This window comes from Pituophis catenifer, unplaced genomic scaffold (genome assembly GCF_029215685.1).
Source record: "Pituophis catenifer annectens isolate HBS135680 unplaced genomic scaffold, rPitCat1.0.hap2 SCAF_4, whole genome shotgun sequence".
NCBI classification, from domain to species: domain Eukaryota; kingdom Metazoa; phylum Chordata; class Lepidosauria; order Squamata; family Colubridae; genus Pituophis; species Pituophis catenifer.
In genome coordinates, this window is record NW_027256884.1 from 84,932,352 (window position 1) to 84,947,809 (window position 15,458).

General features: G+C 33.5%; 1 protein-coding gene across 1 annotated transcript in view; it reads left to right on the forward strand.

Annotated features, from left to right (window-relative positions):
* The window catches only part of SAMSN1 (SAM domain, SH3 domain and nuclear localization signals 1), a 59,760-nt gene that overhangs the window by 15,356 nt on the left and 28,946 nt on the right, over positions 1 to 15,458 (forward strand). The window contains exons 2-3 of the mRNA XM_070943584.1: positions 9,099 to 9,170; positions 10,211 to 10,363. Coding sequence (XP_070799685.1) covers positions 9,099 to 9,170; positions 10,211 to 10,363 — 225 coding nt within the window. The remainder of the gene's footprint in view (positions 1 to 9,098; positions 9,171 to 10,210; positions 10,364 to 15,458) is intronic.

Below are 15,458 nucleotides of genomic sequence, written 5' to 3' on the forward strand. Positions count from 1 at the left end.
ATTAATTATAAAACTAATTAGTTTTATTGTCTTTGCCATTCCTTGAACAGTAATGGGTGTGCTTAACATTTTTCCATGTTGCTTATTAAGTTCACTAATAATTAACTGTTAGTTATATTTATTTAATATAACTGTTAGTTATATATTTATAGCAGAAATAATTCATATCAATAAAATAGGTTAAATTCTAGAGGGAGCATTAAGGATAATAATAGTTTATAATCAATATAACGGAACACATCAACAAAAAAGGTAGAATATTCTAACTTTTCTGAATACAGAAAAGACTTTGACAACTGATATGATAGCAGTGTTCCAATATCTCAGGGACTGCCACAAAGAAGAAGGAGTCAGGCTATTCTCCAAAGCACCTGAGGGCAGGACAAGAAGCAATGGGTGGAAACTAATCAAGGAGAGAAGCAACTTAGAACTAAGAAAAAAATTCCTGACAGTTAGAACAATTAATCAGTGAAACAACTTGCCTCCAGAAGTTGTGCATGCTCCAACACTGGAAGTTTTTAAGATGATGTGGGATAACCATTTGTCTGAAGTGGTGTAGGGTTTCCTGCCTAAGCAGGGGGTTGGACTAGAAGACCACCAAGGTCCCTTCCAACTCTGTTATTCTAGTCTAACTAGCAGATCTACTAAAAAAAGTGAATCTGGAGAAAAGTTCAAAGCTTGGGTTAGAATCAGCAGGAAACAGTGAAGATTGTGGCCAATGGAACATTCTCAGCAGATTTTCAAATAAATAAAGGCACATTGCAGTTTAAGGAGATACACACTTATGGCTGCAAGATTCAACTTTGCCCAACATTGGGAAAATATATATTAGCAATGATATCAGAATGGGAACTTAAACTTGGGAAATCTATAGTAATTGTAAAATCCACAACAGAAGTTTAACCAATTTAAGCAAGAATGGTTTTCATTACTTCATTACAAGAATGTTCATTATTTAGAAATCATATTTGACATTAATCTAAACTATTCCCTCAACTTTGAAGTTTATCTAAATTATCTGAGTATTAACCATTTCTATTGCATAAATACCACTGAGTCCAATTATCTATATTCTATAATGTGTTATTTGTATTTTATAATACAATAAAGCAATTAACCAGGAATAAAATCAGATTTCCTAGTTTCCCAATAAAACTAAGCAGGTCTTTTGAATTAGAAAAGTAAGTCACGTGGGTGTTAAATGTCATTATTTATCATGTAATATAATATTAGAGTAGAAGTATGTAAGAACAAAACTGTGAAAACAAAACATTAATAAAACAGAATGGATGTGCTTAACCCAAAAGAGCTAGGAAAAAGTCTTAGCTAAATTGAGAAATATGTGTTTTTAGACCATTAAATCACTTTAGAGAAAAAGAAGTATAAGTTTTAAAAAGGAAATATCACTAGTTACATGCTATATACCTGAGGTTGCTTCCTCTACATATTGGGATATTCATATTGGAGGTTATGCCATAGATCATGTGGCTTTTTCAAAGATGTTTTTACATTTCACTTCTACATTGCATTCCAAGTTTACGGGTGAGACTATGGAGCCAGGATCACTCTACCTTAGAAAGGTATGGACCACAGCACAAGCAATCAATAAGCAATTGTCTGCAAATCTTATAAAGCTCAGTACTGTGAGCCTTTGCAATACCTTGATCAATGAAGTAACAAAAAGAGATAAAATACTTTTCTTTAAACAATCTTGGAATGAAAAGAAATTAAGATTATGGTTGATCCAACATTTGAAAAACAAATCAGTGCACTTAGCTTATACTCTGTGGAATCATTCACACTCAAAATTCCTTCCTCCCCTTTGTTCCTAGTAATCTCCTACTCTACTTACAACATGATTTTACTCATTAGCTTATCTTCCAAATATCCTAATTAAAAATGTCTTTATTCCTTTACTCATTCTTTGCTTATTGAAGATTATGTATAACACATCTTCACATAAAACTATAATGACTTTAAGGACAACAGAATGTCTAGATTCCACTAGTTTGGGGGCTGTGGGCTGCAGCTGTTATAAGCCCTGCTATATTCATGGCAGCACTCAACCTCAGGTGATATAAAGCATGCAAAAGAGATCTTTCTGTCAGTTTTATTATTTCTAAAAAGGTTCCCCTTGAAGGAGAAGAGTGACCTTGTTCTGCTGAGCTGACATGTGCCACTGAATTAATGGCTAAGCTTTGCTTTAGGGAAGCTTGCAGAGACATTACAATGCTTGCGGCTGAGTTTACTGTGCACATTAATCAGGTAAACCAAAATGATGCATCAAACATTCATTTAAAAGTAGTAAAATTCCTCTCCCCTATCCACATACCTTTAAAAAAAATCTTCCTAAGAATTAGTGAATTGTTGGCCATCACTTACAGTCAAGGGCATTGTTGCATGGATGCAGTAAAACAAAAGTCAGAGTTGAACTTTTCTTATTTCAAGGTATTAAAGATATGAAGAAAGTTATGGAAGGGGCAGGCTGGATTTTTATGTAATGTAAACAATATCTTCTAGAACTTATTTCTTTAAATTCCATGAACATAAATTAACTGGAATTATGATTCATACTAATACATTATTAATAAGCAAGTAGTTCTATCAACAATTTAATGGAGAAACTACAATGGATTTAGATTAGATTATCTGTTTCTTTTGTTAACAATATTTCTTTAGAGTCTTTTAATAAATTGAGCTACATAAAATTTAGACATGCATAATATTTGATAGTATTTTCCTCCTAGATCATTTTATGGCTCTCATTGTCAAAACATGGCATTCCTTAGATATTTATACTTTCAGTTATTTATTCCTTGTGGTAGCCTTTTTACATAAAACAATTGAAAGTGGAATCTATACATATCATGCAGTAGTGGTTTTCACTTATCTTCGCTACTGGTTCAGAGCTGTAAGCATGCGTGTGCGCTTGCTTCGCTTGCATGTGGCGCTTCTGCGCATGCACAGAACTTTCTGTGCATGCACAGTGTCCGTGATGATATCCAGGCGGGTGGGCAGAGCCTCCCACCACCGCTGCTACTGGTTCTCCCGAACCAGGGCGAACCGGTAGAAACCCACCACTGATACCATGTTATAACTCAGGCAGAGTGGAGAGAAAAACTTTAAATATATTAATATCTATACATTATACTATTCTGAATTAGCTGGAAATAGACTTGTTCTTGAAAGTTTAAGCTTGATATAGTTTCTGAACTAGCCAATACAAAAATCATATTCATATACAAATAATCATTTTCTTGAAATAAACTTATCTCTAATAGAAATCAGCTTCAGGAGTACATCAGTAAATTATTAGGAACTTCTGTTACATAAAATATGGAATATAATAAAAGCAACATAAAATAAAGCATCAATACAGTAAAATGTGATTTCGGGTAACTAAAATGTAATTTGGGAAAGAAATGAAAAAAGAAAGCAAAATTATGTTTGCAGTTTTCACAGAACAAGAAAGAAGCATGTAGATTTTTTGACTCAAATTTACTTTGTTGAAAACTTGCAAACTTTGCTCAGAACTCACTTTAAAAAGAAAAAGTTTAAAGCAAAATAAAAATGTTTCCATCTCATGCAATAATAAACTCAAATTTACCTCACTGCCCTGCAGAGGATGTGCAGTAAAACATGGGCTGTATGATCATCAGTCAAAACATCCATTGCAATTTCTAACTATTTCACAAAATAATAATATAGGCCTGTCTTTTGGAGAAAAATGTTTATTACATCTTTCCACCTTCTGTTGGAAAGAAAGTATTTGTAAAATAGCTATTTTGAAAGGCTGAAATATGATATAATCAGATACAAAATATATCTTGTATCCATGTTTTGCCATTTAGTATTCTGCATTCTTAGATGCTATATTGTCATATATTGGCTTATTCTGATGTCAGGCCTTCAGTCACGCATATACATTCAGCACTGTTTGGTGTCTTAAATAAATAAAAGGATGGTCAGATATTTTGCAATAAAAAAATGAATCCAGGCCATAAAATTGAAGCATAACTAAATAAATGTGGAAGGACTGAAGTCTGAGGATATTATCTTAGTTTCAAAGGAACATTTATGTTGATAAACAAATGATACAAGTAATCCTTGCTTACTGATTGCTTGTTCAGTAATTGTTTGATGTTACAATGGCATTGAAAAAGGAGACTTATGAGCAATCTTCAAATTTGCGTCTGTTACTGCCACATAATTGGGAATAGGAGGTTTTGTAACCAGCAGACATTTATGATGATTGCAGTGTCACACAGTCACATGATCACGATTTTCACAACTGATTTCTGAGAAGCAAAGTCAATAAGTAAAACTGCAGGAAGTTGCAAGTCACAGTCATGTGATGTCATGTTTAGCGATATGTTAGGTACAGTTATGTGATGTTTCACTTTACAACTGTGTCGCTTAGCAATGGAGTTAATATGGATTTAATATGGAAAAAATTGTAAATAAGCTAATGTAAGTAGAAATTTAATTGAAGTTTTCTTTCCTTTTCCTTTTTTTTTGGTTGTATTACTATAATTACCGTTACTATATTATATACTGTTTTGATGTCAATTTAGTCCAAACTATAGATAAACGTGGTTAATGGGTTTTACATCAGGTGAAAATGTGATTGTAGGACCTTTTCAACACACCAATTAGTGAGTTATATACAGTTTGTATAATCAATCCAATCCAATTGTTTCTACCTGTAGATGCACTGCGTCCCATCCATCAATTAATGTTTTCTTATAAGAACTAAGATGCAGGCCAACTCTGTTGCAGTGCCTGCTCTCTGGAATGGTATCTCCCACCCTTTTTTCATAAGCTTTGAAAAACTTGGTTGTTTTCACAAGCTTTGGGATAGGGTGGTGTGGAGCCCATTTTAGTTCAGTTACATTTTTTCTAGTTTAGGATTGAGGGTTTGTGTTTTTTGGTTTGCCATGTTCTTTTTATAGGTATTGTTTCTCTTTTATATGTAAGCTACTCAGAGTCATCAAGAGGTGAGAAGGCCTCAAATTGGCCCTATTTAATTAATTGTTAATAATCCATAGTATAAATTGCATAGCTGCTCTAATTTATAGAGCTGTTATATGTCAGCTCTCACACATAATAGCTGACACAGGTGTGCTTGCTTTTTAGGTTAGGAGTTGGGACAGCAAATGTCCATGTACTTATTCACTCAATTCACAAGTCACACTCATGTGCACAGAAACATCCTTACACTTAATTCTTTTCTTCTCACAAAATGTACCCAGATATTCACCTCTGAATTCAAGGAGTAACCTCATCCCAGACATTCAGGTAATAAGTTGGCTGTGATGACTTGATTTCCTGCTATTAATAGTAGAAGGAAGCCAGCTTCCAGTCTGATCAGTTAACCAGTAGGAAAAGGTGATTTCTATGCACTGAATCACAGCTTCAAAGGGGAAAATGCAACTAAAACAAATGACTAAGCCTTGCATTTTCCAGTGCACTTTTCAATCAAAAAGATCTGAGAGTTTGGAAAGAACATTTGGGTTTTCTGAGTTTTGCTCTTAATGAGTGCAAACCCTGTCCCTCCTGTAGCAATTTATGTTTCGGGAGGTTAATTTGCTTAATGTAGCCATTCTGCCAAAAGGAATCACTTAATCTTATGGGATTCTAAATGCCAGTGTCAAAAGCAATGGGCTGTTCTTGTTTCCAAGAGACTGCACTTGCTTTCAAAACATAGCTAATACTGGAAAGAAAGAAAGCTTGCGTGTTGCTATGTTAGCTTCCTGAAGTTGAAATTTGCTGAAGCTAATATTGTGGGTCATGTGCAATGCAAAAGCAAGCAAAAATCATGTTTCATAGGCACATATAAACAGATACATATTTCATGGGCCCCCAATTCTTCCATGATATTTTTTTTTACTAAAACAGTGGATTAAAATGCATTTTAAAAAATGACAGCTGTATTGATTATTTAATGGGGAGGGGAAAAAATTAGGGGTCAGAATGCTGAAATAAGCCTGCTTAATGCTCTCCTGTGCTGCAAACCCATTATCTACAATGATAAAAACCTTCCTGCAATCCTTATTAATGTTTAATAAGTGCAGAGCAACACTAAGCTAAATTACATGTCAAAATGGCCCAAGGCTTCTGTTTAGAAAGCATATGAGACTCTGAAGGGATAACTGATTTCCCCAAGCTCCAGTTGTGTATGAGAACAGCAGCAATAAGCATTATTTCCCATTTGCTCCTTCATGTCCCACTATTACACTGGTATTAAAAAAAACAACAACAGCAGTTCATGGCAGGCATCCTGACTATATAGAAAGCACTATATCATGACATGAACTTGCTCCCTGTCTAGTTAATTAGGATGGTGGTAGGTGATTTTCTCAGACCTTTCTTGCCTTCTATTTCCCCATATCATGCAGCATAGTCATCAGGCATGACAAATTTAGCAAATGGTATCAAACCAGCTTCATAAACCTGTATTTCTGAGGCCTGTGCCTGTAGAACTCTACTGAGCTATTCTTTATGAGATGTCAAGACATTGGTCACTAGGTCAGTATATAAATCCTTAAAGTAAAATGTTAACTGTTTACTCCAAGAGTCTCATCTGTATTCATTTTTTCAAATGTATAAAGAAATCAATTTTAGCCAATCAGTGCTTTGCTGGAATAGTATCTATCTATCTATCTATCTATCTATCTATCTATCTATCTATCTATCTATCTATCTATCTACCTACCTATGCATCTATCCATCTATCTGTCTGCTGCATAAAAATTATAGCATCCTGTAGAAGTTAAGCTTCCTGGTGCTTTTAAAATGCAGGGTCTATGTTCTTTTCAGTTAATTTATTAATTTCTATTTAATTATGAATTTTGTAGTCATCCATGCTCTTGTGCTTTAATTATGTTGAACTTTCAGGATACATTTTAACATGAAACAAACCTATCTATCTATCTATCTATCTATCTATCTATCTATCTATCATCTATTTATATCCCACCCTTATTATTTTTACCCTTAAGGATGCAGCATTAAATATGTACAAGAAATAAATGTCTATTCCCCCTTCTTTCAGTAGCAGTCATGAGGAATTCATTAGAAGGAGGCCTTGGTGCACAGGGAAGAGAAAGCATCAGTACAATATATGAAAATAGAAACAGCTTTTCCAAAGAGATTGCAGGATTAGAAATGTTCATCGAGGCCACAATCTGGGGGGAAAGGATTCACAACACCAATCACAATCATGGCTTTCATTTAAGTTTCCTTATTAAGTACTTGCACGCTTTTAATATCATTGGGTCAACCTTCATATCAGGACATGGCAGTAAATTGCAGTTCTCCAGACACTTAATCCCTTACTTAGCAAGTGGATTACTTGGCCAAAGATTGTCATATACAACATGGCTAAATTAGATTCTACTTCAAGCAAGAATAAAACCATAGAGAGAGAAATGGTTTGCTTTCTGCAATGCAAAGAAGTTAAAGCTTTCAAATAGGTATATGCTCCAAACAGTACATTCTATGCATTTTTCTTCTAACTTTCTGAGTTAACAGACATATGGTTGTTCACTTGGTGGCCTTGAGTTGAACAACTGAGGCATATTTCTGTAAAATTCTCTCCAGCCTAGGAACTGCTGGTTGCTACCTCATCAGGTTCATGGTTAGCTTGGCTTTCAGTAAACCAGTCAAGTAAGTGTAATTAAGAAAAAAAATCCTGAATACTAAATATGTATTCTTGACAGGAAATCTAACTGAATTTACTTTTACATGAATGTACTTCAAACTGCAGTCTCCAGCTTAATATGAAGCTTTGTCTACAAATAAACAAAGACTACATCATTTTATATTGCATGTCAGGCACACAGTTTGTAATTATATTCAGTGTTCTTGATGTTTGGGACTGCAATTGAAAAGATGAAGTCCAAGCAATTTAGTGAGAAATCTGTATCTTATTTGATATTAACTCATGAAAGAATTAAGTGACTTTAGGCTTTAAGTGAATTAAACTTTACTTTAAGAGAATTAAAATAATGCTCTCCAGACAACTTATTTATGTGTACTGGGTATGTTTGTCTGTTTGTACTTATGACAAATAATAGCATGGCAAATTTACAGTAAGTTTGTTTTAAAGAAACATGCTCCTACTTTGGCTAGATGTGCAAAGATCATATAGGAAGCACATCCCCACTTGCAAAATTATTTTTAGGCTTCTGGAAATTAGAGATTAATATGGTCTATGAAGTAAAATAAAGACTCACACTAAAGCTGGAATTAGCAAGCATGGTCTATATATAATTGTGTGTGACATAATTTTGAAATTATAATTTTATGCTGCTTATCAATTATTCTGCCAACTTTTTTAGTTTTAAAGAATGTAAAAGAAATTGGACTTAACAAATATAGTAAATTTGTGATATATGACAAACACCTTCTAAAGTAAAATTACTGCAAGAATGCTACTTTGTAAAATGCACAGTAAGCGTCAGTTGTATACTATTCTTCAGATCAGTACTACTATTACATAAAGGTTGAAATGCCTACAAGCTCTCTAAGCCCCTGGCATAAAATACTTTCAGCATCAACATGCAAGATATAAAAGATAACAAAGAAATGATTGATAAATTTGTTAAAGTATGCTGTGATTTATGCTGTGATATAAGGAATAAATATATAATTCTTACTTTAAAATCACTATTATTTTGATTATGTTTATTGACTGAAAATTGTAATAATGTTTGGCAATAAGGTGAATGTGTGATTTGCTTACTTATGAAACTTGTATAGCCACCCATTTTACCAAAAGTGAATATGGATGGTGCGCAACAATAATGTTGTTATTAATTGCATAATTCATATGGTTAATATAGCCTCACAATACAGTATGCTAGTTTATTTGGTAAATATGATTGAAATTACCTTCAATTCAGCAATTTGCACCAAAATTAGAGTATTCACAATTGATAATTTCTGTTCCTGCAAAAGTTTGGTTGCTTTATCTAAAATATTTTTTGCTAGTAATCCTTGAATATATGACAAATAATTTTTCCAGATTATAGTGAATCAGTTTTAAAGATAACAACAGCATCCAGTATCTATAAGCATTGATTTCCTTTTTATAGAGGTCAAGCAGCTTTGGAAAATTTGACCATCGCAGACATCACTCAACATCAAAACCAAATGATTCATCTGAGGTTTGTATATTGTGCATTTACATCACATCCCTTTGACTTTTCAACATACAATGGAAGACATATTTTGTAAAATAATCAGCTTAGCTCCATTTGATTAAAGTTTATGACTTCTAAAAAGAGGAAAATAAAATATTTTTCTCCCAGTCTTTTGTTGTAGAAAATAATAACCCCACTCCACCTTATCCATAATCAAAATGCAAATTGTTAAACCAGAGTGCATGAAGATCAAAGGGCCTGTGGTATTATTAATGAATTATACTAGTGCTTGCTGTTTTGCGGATCTTGAAATCCTACAGCCATACATGACCTAAGAATTTTAACAAAACTAACAAATCTTGGTTCATTTTGCTACTCTGCCAAATTTTATTCCTCTTCCAGTGAGAGAAGTCAAGAGCTTCTGCTTTTAAAATGTTCAAAGTCCCCTAAAGAAGTGAAAAGAAGGGTTGGTGTGATAACAAATCTCTTGTACCAAATGCCATATATCATATTTCTCTTGCAGGCTCTGGCATTGTGAAGATTTTTGTATTTCTTTTGGCAATCTCTTTTACATTCTTCTCTCACTGAAGCAAAACATTTATTTTTTAGTAGAAAAGTTGTGATTGAATTTGTAGATTCTTACTGATGGAACTTTTGCTATGAAAGAAGTAGAGCTCTATTTCAGGTGATATGTTGCCATGTAGAATCCAGCAAATGATTTTCATTATGACATCACTGAATAAACACGTCATTCACAAATACAATATAATTGATTGCAATGGAAAGCTTGACGTTACAGGATTCTGGTTCATGTGGAAACAACTGCAGCTGTCTGTGTCACAGCATAATTTAGAGAGGGGAAGTATGGTTCACAGTACACTCAGAAAAATATATTATCTGAATAGAGCTTACAATTTGCACTGGAAAACAATAGCTAGTCATGTCAATTCTTATAACACATATGAGTGATCTGCTTCAATTCACTCTATACAACCAGTATATATATATAACGTGTGTGTGTATAATTATTAAAAGCTTTTTTTTCTTGCCCTCTTTTTAAATAGCTAGATGAAGTATGTGCTACATGTGATGGCACAGAATTGAGACAAAACAAACCCAACAATGGAGGAAGCATTGGAAAAAAGATGCGAGCCATTTCCATGACTATGAAGAAAAAGATGGGTAAAAAGTATATTAGGGCGCTTTCAGAGGAAATGGTAAACTTCTTTTTATTTACTGTTTTGCATCCTGAGATTCAGGCTACTTTTTTTTTATGCAAGTTCTTGGGAAATTATTTATAATTTTACCTTTCTGTAAAACGAGTATTTAGCCAACTATAGCAACTATGACTCTAGAATAGAATAGAATAGAATTCTTTATTGGCCAAGTGTGATTTGACACACAAGGAATTTGTCTGGGTGCATATGCTCTCAGTGTACATAAAAGAAACGATACATTCGTCAAGAATCATACAACACCTAATGATAGTCATAGGGTACAAATAAGCAATCAAGTCATATTAGGATTCAGTCAATATAAATTGTAAGGATACAAGCAACAAGGTTACAATACAGTCATAAGTGGGAGGAGATGGGTGATAGGAACGATGAGAAGATTAATAGTAGTGCAGACTTAGTAAATAGTTTGACAGTGTTGAGGGAATTATTTGTTTAGCAGAGTGATGGCATTCGGGAAAAAACTGTTCTTGTATCTAGTTGTTCTGTGTGCAGTGCTCTATAGCGTTGTTTTGAGGGTAGGAGTTGAAACAGTTTATGTTCAGGATGTGAGGGGTCTGTAAATATTTTCACAGCCCTCTTTTTGACCTGTGCAGTATACAGGTCCTCAATGGAAGGCAGGTTGGTAGTAATTGTTTTTTCTGCAGTTCTAATTATCCTCTGAAATCTGTGTCTGTCTTGTTGGGTTGCAGAACCAAACCAGACAGTTATAGAGGTGCAGATGACAGACTCAATAATTTCTCTGTAGAACTGTATCAGCAGCTCCTTGGGCAGTTTGAACTTTCTGAATTGGTACAGAAAGAACATTCTTTGTTGTGCTTTTTTGATGACGTTTTTGATGTTAGGTGTCCATTTTAGGTCTTGAGATATGGTAGAACCTAGAAATTTGAAGATCTCTACTATTGAGACTCTGTTATCTAGTATTGTAAGACGTGGTAGAATGGGAGGGTTTCTCCTAAAGTCTACCACCGTTTCTAGAGTTTTGAGTGTGTTCAGTTCCAGATTGTTCTGGTCACACCATATGGCTAATTGTTCAACCTCCCATCTGTATGCGGATTCATCATTGTCTCGAATGAGACCAATCACTGTTGTGTCATCTGCCAATTTCAATAGTTTAACAGATGGATCGTTTGAGATGCAGTCATTGGTATATAGAGAGAAGAGAAGTGGAGAGAGCACACAGCCTTGGGGGCCCCCTGTGCTAATTGTACAGGTATCTGATGTGATTCTGCTTAGCTTCACCTGCTGCTTCCTGTCTGTTAGGAAGCTTATGACCCACTTACAAGTGTGTTCAGGTACCGCTAGCTGGTTTAGTTAAGTTAGAAGAATGTCTGGAATAATGGTGTTGAATGTTGTACTAAAGTGTAGAAAGAGGACCCTTGTGTAGGTCTTTGGAGATTCAAGATGTTGTAGGATGTAGTGCAGAGCCATATTAACAGCATCATCTGTTGATCTATTTGCTCTGTATGCAAATTGCAGGGGGTCTAATTATGAAAATTGCATATATTTACAATTCCAGTACACCATCTACTCAGAAAGATTTAAATAAACAAACAAACAAACAAAAGACAAAGACAAAGGAAGAAGAAGATAGTAAACACACTTCATTTTAACAATCATTTTGTTGTGGCTTTCTTGCATACTTGCAGTTTTCCATATCTACGTATATGGTACGCAAAAGAAATTTAAGGTTTAATATCAGGTGCCTGATATTTTTGCTAGGTATTAGGAATGTCTTTAGCTAAGATTAACCTTTTGATAAATACCTTCCATTGGGCCAAATTTTAAAAAGCAAAGTAATTGTGTTATAGCAAAAAACCCTTCTGTGGATAACTCATTGACTAAATCTTAGATCCTCGCAGGCATGTTCCTCTATTTATATTTCATAGATCCTCTCACACCACAACCATGCAACAATAACAAAAGTTCTGGTTTTCCATGAGAAAATGTGTTTGGTTCTTCCCATACATGAGGGTATAGCAAAAATTTGTTTTTTGTGCAAATCATAACTTCCTCTCAGGGCATCCCTTTCTCCAAAGATAAAGCAGAAAAACATAGCTTCTTCCTATCCAGGTTATCCAAAAAGACCAATTTCAGACTCCAAATTTTCAAATATAAGTAACTTTTTTTCCAGAAATCAGATAACTCATAATCACAGTTTTAATGAATACTCAGGAGGTTCTGTGTAAGGATATCATGATGGAAAGGCAAAAAACCTAGTGATATAATTCTAATAGATGGATAAGCAGAAAAAGGCACTTAAGACTTTCCTTGCCTCTGTTCCTCCTTCTCCAAAATCTTCCACTTTTTTTATATTGTGAAGGTAAAATTTAATATATGTTCAATGAAATGTTGTTCAACAAATGTTGTTCAACAAAATTAAAAAAATAATGTGGAAACAGTTCAGAGAAAGTCTGTAAAATGAAAAGAGCAGGATTTGTTGAAAGTACTAAAGGTAGCTGCAAAGAATTTTAAAAAATGAGTCTAGCACAGAAATGACTCTAGCTCCGGAGCCACATGTGGCTCTTTCACCCCTCTGCTGCGGCTCCCTGTCACTCAAAATATGCATCACAACTGCCAATGTGCGACACCCGCCAGCACATGATTTATTGAGCTTTTCAACCTCCGGTAGGCCAACTATGGATAAATCCAAGAAAAGAAAAGTTTCAGAAGAAAACAGAACATTTAATTCAACTACATATGCTAGTTTTATGGCCGCTCAAGAAATAGTCAGGCTCCTGGTGTTTTCTTTTCTGTGGGAAACAGGTCCAAATGGCTTTTTCAGTGTTTAAAGTTGCAGACCCCCAGTCTAGCAGAAGGTAGACAGAATTGACTGAATATTCATTAAAGCAAAATATGCAATGCAAAATATATAAATATAAACTGGTTCTAAAAATGCATTGTGAAGGACTGAAGAAAGAAATTGCTTCTGGAAATGTCACAATGATGTCCTGAGAAAGAAAACAATGCTAGTGATTTTTATTCAAAGGACAGAAAATAATACACCCAAGTTTCCTATGTGATTAAAATGCATGTTCACAGGGTTTCCGTTGGTGACGTCAGCGTGATAGGAACCGAGGGGACAGTGCTCTGTTCCTAGGTCCCAATTTTCGGTCTGAAACTGAATTTTTTTAGCTCTATTGACCACGAAGAGGTCAATAGATAAAAGGGAAAATCCTGAGGACCTCGGGAGTATCAAAAATTGCCCCGAAGGTTCAAGGAAAGTCCCTTAATTCAGCCCAGAAAAAAACCAACCTCTTGTCGGTTGGCCAGAACGCTGACGGTTGCTTTAAAAAAAAAAGGGAAGTGAGGATCGAGCAAACAGCATCAATAAGAATAACTAATTACTCTTATTCTGAAACATTTACATATTTAAAACATCGGATACATAACTAAAAAGAGAAACTGATCGGCAAAGCAGAATTGTTAAGAAGAAATGGAGTGAAAATATAACGGAGTGAGTTAACGAGGCTAATTGAAGTGTGAGGGGGCGAAACTGACAGGCAACGGAGCTGAGGCGATTTTGAGGAAGTGCAACGGAGAGGTGTGGATTGGAAATAAAACACATAGTTATAGATTTACCAGACAGAAATTGGGAAATAGACAAAGATTATTCATTTGGGGAAAGGAATACAGATCCAAGTGTTGGACTTATTTTAAAAAAAAAGAAGCGGAGGTGGTGCGGAGACAATAAAGAAGAGACGAAGAAGAAACAGTATCTAGTATCGGGAGTGACTGTGAGGGATTTAAAAACTTTGTAACGGTGGCAGAGCTTCAGTGAACAGATACTGTAACTATATTAGAGTATTAACTTGCAAATAAATAAAAAACACTGAGGCTCTGGAAGAGGTGTTTAAAATATTTTTAGAAGGCAAATTGAAGGACTTTGGAAGGACTTAGTTTGAATTACAAACTAGACAACTGAAAAGACACAAAACCAAGTGAGGATTGCAAAGACTTCAATTCTGGAACCTAATACAATGAAAGAAATTTATTTTATTGTTTGGGAGACTTAATTTATTTGAATTATTTTAATAATATTTTAAGTACTTTTAAGTACTTTTATCTATTTATTTGTTTATTTATGTAATACTTAATGTTTTAATATAGAATATAGTATATAATATTATAGCCCAAATAGCATAAGGTTTAGGATTATTTAAGTTTAAATGTTAAATATATACTTTTTAATATATTCTGGAACCTAATATAATGAAAGAAATTTATTTTATTGTTTGAGAGACTTAATTTATTTGAATTATTTTAATAATATTTTAAATACTTTTAAGTACTTTTATCTATTTATTTGTTTATTTATGTAATACTTAATGTTTTAATATAGAATATAGTATATAATATTATAGCCCAAATAGTATAAGGTTTAGGATTACTTAAGTTTAAATGTTAAATATATACTTTCTAATATAAGTAAGAAAAGTTGGAATATATAAGTTTTGAATAGATATAATAATATAACACATAGCATATCTGTTTTTTCTTATTTCTGTTTTATCTTGTTTTCCTATTCTAATAGTTTTTTTTATGTGACACAATTTAATATTAATTTAAAAATTGATATGGTGTTAAAAGAATGAATTGAAAATTGATTATTAATATCGATATATATTGATTTAAATAAGAATAAATTTATTAAAATTGATAAAATTTATTAGAGATATAACTAAAGATTTAATAGAACTTATTAGAATTAATAATATATTTAAATAGAATATTTAATTTAGAAACTGAAATATGACTTGCTGAGATATCATATTTTATCCCTGCTCCTCATTTAAATTTAATTAATCCCTCATATAATGATATTATAGTTTGAAATTTGATTGTATTTGAAAACTAAACAAGTGATATTGGCTTCTGTAATTATCAGAAGGAAAATCTTACTATATACTATAGACAGTGCGTGAAAAGTTGGGAACTATTAAATTAGAAAATTAAGACGACAACTACTGGCTTATTAATAATGACAAAACCAGGTAAAAAGGCAATAGCCAATCAAACAATGTCTATTACGTCATCAGCACAACAGAAAACAATAGACACAATGTTACTTTCAGAA